The sequence below is a fragment of the Monopterus albus genome, unplaced genomic scaffold (assembly GCF_001952655.1).
Source record: "Monopterus albus unplaced genomic scaffold, M_albus_1.0 scaffold298.1, whole genome shotgun sequence".
In the NCBI taxonomy this organism is placed as follows: Eukaryota; Metazoa; Chordata; class Actinopteri; order Synbranchiformes; family Synbranchidae; genus Monopterus; species Monopterus albus.
This window is the reverse complement of record NW_018128178.1, coordinates 34199-40515: the sequence shown is the minus strand read 5'-3', so window position 1 is coordinate 40515 and position 6317 is coordinate 34199. Positions and strand designations below refer to the sequence as shown.

The window sequence follows — 6317 nt, the reverse complement described above, 5'->3', positions numbered from 1 at the left end:
CGGTTTTATTAAGGGTCTTTTTTTTTTTTTTTTTATTACTAATCATTGTTGTCAACATTTTAATGATACTGACCAGAGATGTACACTGAAAAAAAGGACTCACCGGGTCTTTGGATTTACTCAAATTATGCTAGTATATGCAACGCAATTCATTCATATTTCCTCTGTTAATATAATTCAAACAAGTTAACCCCTAAAGAAAATTATGTTGGTTTTACACATTATCATTGTGTCGGACCGATTTATACATTACAATCAAGTAAATCCAACAAATCCTTTTTTCAGTGTAGACTGATCATTTCTTTGTTAGTGGGCAAACTTACAAAATCAGCTGGGGTTCAAATAATTTTTTCCCTGACTGTAAAAGCAATTTTGAGTAGCCAAAAAGGCATTATTTGCATGTTTGGTGTATAAATTCATTCTGTTTCTGTACGATTCAGAGTTAGTCTAAAACACAACCTTTATTGTATAATGCCTTCTTTCAAATGTAGAAATATGGAGTAACTATTTTAATATTCTACATGAAATTGTGAACTTTCATTATGCACCATGAAATCAATGTCTTTAATATTCTACATGAAATTGTGAACTTTCATTATGCACCATGAAATCAATGTCTTGAAATACTGTATATGTATAACTTACATGGTTATTTGAGTTCAATGTGAAAAGACGTTAAGCCAGATCATGTCTCCCTGAAGCAGGCTCTGCAGCTACTACTGCTGGGAGAACAATGTTGGTTGATGGAATACAACATTTAAAATCCCATTTCCTTTAATTTAATATGTAGCCTGGTATTAAACTGGAAAGGCATCGACAAGACCAAAATAATTTAGTTGATTTGAAACATAAAATGAATGGTTTTACAAATTCGTTTGCTTCATTTTACCTTGCAAATATGGCAACAATACCCTGATCCTTCCTGAGCATACAACTATTCTTTCCCTCTTCTCTTGAATGTCCATTTTCTGTTGACAGTGCACTGCCAGCTCATTATGGTGTTTTCTTTTTACTATGACGAAATCTGCCCATACAAATACAGCTGTGTAGAAAATTAATTCTAAATATTATGAATTTCAGGAAGTCTGCCATGAAAAGTTCCCAGTTATAGACATTGAATGTTTGCACTAAATAAAGTTACACAACTAGCATAGACTTTAAGCAGTAAATCTTATAAACAGTAATAGTAACATAAAACATCATTAGAGTAGTGTGTTGTCAACACTCACCTGCCTGAATGATAAGCTTGGCACACTCATTGCAGGGGAACAAAGCCACATACATGGTGCAGCCTTTCACATCAGCACTATTCTTGTTCATAATGGCATTCAGCTCTGCATGACACACTGTGGGATTTTTTTTGGTCCACAGTCAATTTAAAACATTTCAAATTTTTTGATTCAATTTAAATGGGTTGTATTGAAAAAACTGTGAAAGTAAATACTTAAGAATTCGGATCCCTTCACTTTTTGAAAACTGTTGATAAAGTCGCCATTTTGACAACGTACAGACAGCTAATGCAGTTAAATTGTGTTCTTAAAATTATTTTGCGGCTTTATTAAAAATCAAAACCTTAAAACTCAACAACAAAGTTTTCAGACCCTTTATTCAGAACTTTGTAGGACCTCTACAAAGTTTGATATCTGTTACAGTTTTGAGTCTTCCAAGGTTTCTACATGCTCTGCACACTTGCACTCTCATTTTCCAAGGCATACATACACTGCTAGTCAAATGTTTGGACACATTTTACCACTGAAGTGAATGGGAAAGTGCATCCGAACTTTTAACTGTTAGTATAGAACAAGTTTTAAATGTATGCGTAGGAACTGTCTGTATGAGCACATACATAAACACACAACATTACATGTTGAACAGTGATAAATCTCAGATGCTCTATATCCACCTGCTTGTGCACACTTATCTACAAACCCCAATTCCTATGAACTTGGGACACTGTAAAATGTAAATAAAAACAATACATCGACTTGCAAATCCTTTTTGACTCGCAAATCCTTTTTGCAGGTCAAAAAGGATTTGCGGGTCAAAAAGACATCTCAAAGACAAGATATTTAATGTTCAAACTGATAAACTTTGCTTTTTGCAAATAAAAGTGCAGATGGTTGTAGAACTGTTAAAGGGAAAAATGCAAATATAGTATAGAAACTATGCCCTTTTATTATAATTTGTATAGTAAATGGTGCTATTTGTGCACATTTAGAACTCAAAGGCATACTAAAAGCTCTGCTGATGCTAACCAAGATCACAGGTCAGAAGGAGAAAACAGAGGAAATGACAATTTCTCTTAATTAGTCTAACTGGTGCAATAATTTAATTTTTCTGGCATTATGATGACAGAATGACCATCACTCGGTTGTCAGTATTGACAATATTTTGTTATTTACCATATGCAATATTTCAACTAGCACAGAAAACATTGTACATTTCCACACTACATGTAACGTTTTCTCACTGCTAATAGACAGAGCCACATATCACATCCATCTGCTCATCCAGTAAAACAAAAGGAAGATAGACAGAGCCAAATATCACATCCTTCCATCTGCTCTTCCAGTAAAACTAAAGGAAGCCTTATTGTAGCACCGCTAGCTTGATTGATGCGCACTCTGAGCTAAAAATAGCACACAGATGTAGTGAACATAAGGCACTTAAGCTCACCAATAAACAGTTTGTAAAAATTTTGATCTAAATCTAAAGCTCACCAATAAACAGTTTGTAAAAAATTTTGATCTAAATCTATAAACACACATCTACAGTGACTCAACATGAACATCGTACTTCAATCAGCAAGCATTTAAGTGACACCCAAATGAGGCACTGAAAACTGTATTATGATTAGGTCCGGTAGAAACCGACTGTATAGGAACCAGTGCCAATGTGGCACCTGGTTTTGGTACCAGTCCCTAGTGTTAATAAGACAGAAGACTGAACATGTCAGACAATGGATACAGGATGTTTACAAAAGAAATGTATGGGGAATTTACGCCGTTAATAAAATGTAATTAATTTATCTGTTCATTTTAAAACAGGTTGCAAAGATATTGCAGCATCTAGGGTTCACTTTTAGAGTTTTCAATGTTTTTGGCTAGTTTAGGTGTCAGTTATTCTACGGACCATTTTTGTGAATACAGATTTTCTCTGAAATTTGCTGTTCCTTTACAGACAAAGTATAAAACAAAACAAGGAGTAAGAGCAAGAGTACTCTTCTGGAGTAGAGAAAGATGTAGATTTTCCCTCTATCATACACTAAATTGAACACAGAAAGAAGACAGAGAAAAAAAGATCAGAGAGATGAGGTGAAATGTGAGACCATCATCTCAATGGAGAAAGATCCTGAAATACCTTCATTATCTATCCTCTACCACCCTCTACAGGCCAAAGATTAGCACTTGAAAAGAGTTCAGTAGCATAGAACAGACAACTATTGAATTAGGTTTTTTTTTTTTCCTGCATAAGAAACAGCTCTTACTTTATTGTACATGCGCATTTTCTTAACGTGCCCATGACATACTCATTTCCAGCCATTTAATGTTTATTCTTGGTTACCTCTAGATTAGCTTGGCATACATCATAACTCCAAATAGTTTATAATTATTTCAGAACAATAAAACCAGAAAGCTTCTTAGTAAAATGAGAGGATAGTTCATGAACGTGCACACCTCCTGCTGCCGGTGTTGTGTTGAAAGTAGACAGCACAACAAACTGCAAAGGTATTACATAATTTGAATTTCTCCTCCACATAGATAGGTAAACAATGTTATACGTACAGATGAAAAGAGATGTGTAACACTCTAAACAAAACAGGCAATTGAGAGGCCCCATATTTTAACTGGCATAGCACAGATATAGTAACTTCTCCAGCCTTACAACAGTTTTTTCTAACTTTACAGAAACAAGGCGTTAACAGACATGCAACCTGCGTTTTTTTTTTTACTTGTCGTTAAGTCCCACCAATTAGTGGAAACATCACTGCCTTTCAAGTAGCTCCAAGGTCGGTAAATCCAACCAGTGGTCACTGCGTCTTCCCCCACATAACCACATACAGTCCCAAAGTAGTGAAATTAATTCCAACAGGTAGCGTAGCACCAACAATAACATCATGGGTCATTAATCCACTCGTTAACCAGCAACAAAAATCACATGCGGCAGACACACTAGCCTCAGTCAAGACAAACAGGTACTGTGCTCCGGAGGAATCAAGCCTTAATGAGATGATCATTCACCGCCACGGGGGACTTTCGCTGGCTGGCTACTCCTATGTTAGACCCGGTCAAGTAAAACAGCGAGTCCCTGTACATGCACATTCCAAGACACGCAGTAACCTCAGGCCCTGTATTTTTCTCCACATCCTCTGGTCACAGTGCAACAGCAGGAGGAAAAATATATCAACAAAACCACATGAAGCTGAAAAAAAATGGCACCATGGATGTCAGGCACGGATGAACGCAGAACGGCCTGGAGATTATGCCCATTCAAAGAAATCCTTAAAATATCACATAATACTTTTTGTTAAAAAAAAGTCTCATGAGCAAGAGTTTGCAAGACTTGTATAAAGTGAGTTGCTTGAAATACTAGAACATACGTATATCTAATTTTTTCAGCTTTAGGTCACGTCTAATGATAATTCACTTTTGTAACTGTAGTGGTGAAAAATAAACCAGATTCCAGAGGAAATATGTAATGGAACAGTATGTAGCTCATATAGACCTTATTTGGTATTAGCTTATGTAAGGGGTTATATAATTAATACTTAGAATCCTAGTTAAGGCCTAGTATGGTCAGAGATGAACCCTGTGTGCCAGAACATTGGGAGTCAACCTTCCTGTCTTCCTGGAATGGAGTGAGAAGGGGGGTCGCAGAGACGTCAAGGGGGACAGAGTCCAGCTGTTGAGAAGTGGCTGGTGGCTGAGCGGATAAAGGAGGGAGCCAGGGGTAGAGAGGAAAAAAGGACCATGCTGCAGTAAACAGTAGATGAGGTACCTTTCAGGGACCCAGCCGGCTGGGGAGAAGATGACTGACTGGGGCTGACTGACTCAGGACTGATGACAAAGGACCTGACCTGACTGACTGGTGCTCCGACAATCTTTAGGCTTTATCTATTTCATTGCAGGAGGAGAGTCTCTGTTCTCTGTTCCCTAACTACAAGAGTATCTGTTTAAATACTACTCTACCCAGAATAATTGTAATATTAAATGATCCTTTAAATTGTAATGGTTTGTCTGAATTAATTTAGTTGTTCTCTCACTCTTGCCACGACATAACATTGCAGATAAATCAGAAAACAAGGAAAAGCATGCCAAGGGCTCCAAATAAAAAAACCAAAATGATTAGAAATGGTCTAACATTACAATAAAATTAAAGGAGTGCATGTATATGTATACTCTGCATGCATTCTCACCATACGGATATTTAGTGTCAAGTCGGTCTTCAGCAAACCGGGCCCATGGTAGGTGGTCATCATCACAGCCATTGGGCATACCATTGTAACCAATCCCAACTATTTTATTCTCCTGGTTCACTATACATGCACCGACCTGCAAAGAGGGAGAGAGGGTCCACAGTTCAGTCTGTCATTTTTTAAAGTAGTTCAGTGTATCATGAAACGGCCCCTGATCACTACCTTCAGTAGTATCTCTCTCTCTCTCATACACACACACACACACACACACACTCTCTAGAGACTTGGGTATTAAGGAGGGTCCCTTTGGTTTCTCCTTGCATTGTGGTCTTCTAGGCTGTAGCTGAATGGCAGATTCTGGGACTTTGTCTGACAGCCAGGTCTTGGTGAAAACAAAAGCGTAGCACTCTCTTATTTCCCGCTGAGTTGTAATTCTGGCTCTTAGCTCATCCAGTTTGTTTTCCAGGGACTGTACGTTCACTAGCAGAAGGCTGGATAGCAGTGGTTGGCTAGCACGAGCTTTTAGCCTAGCATGGAGCCAGGGGCGTCGCTAGACCACTTTTACTGGGGCACGTGCCCCAGTGTAAATCAGCTGTGCCCCAGTAAATACATTCCCATATTTGTAAGGGTTATTATTAGACCATTCTTCAGAGAAACTAAATGCAAGAGTCAATAAACCAATTGACGCACGTAAAAGAAACACAATAAAAACAAAAACGTGCTGCAATAACGCTGCAAAAACGATGCTGCAGCTGCGCGTGGAAACCATTTTCCCGCGCGGCGTGCTCATGTATACCGACTGCGTGCACGTTTCAAATGCCAATTAGCGTACGTCGCGCGACGAGCAGGTAAGATAATGTATGAAAACGCTGTGAAAGTAAAGTTTCCATGAGTGATAGCT

General features: G+C 38.0%; 1 protein-coding gene across 1 annotated transcript in view; it reads right to left on the bottom strand.

Annotated features, from left to right (window-relative positions):
* The window catches only part of dctd (dCMP deaminase), a 26534-nt gene that overhangs the window by 9639 nt on the left and 10578 nt on the right, over nucleotides 1-6317 (bottom strand). Inside the window, exons 3-4 of the mRNA XM_020623403.1 lie at nucleotides 5417-5552; nucleotides 1230-1346 (exon numbers count right to left, since the gene is read on the bottom strand). Of these exons, the coding sequence (XP_020479059.1) occupies nucleotides 1230-1346; nucleotides 5417-5552 (253 nt within the window). The remainder of the gene's footprint in view (nucleotides 1-1229; nucleotides 1347-5416; nucleotides 5553-6317) is intronic.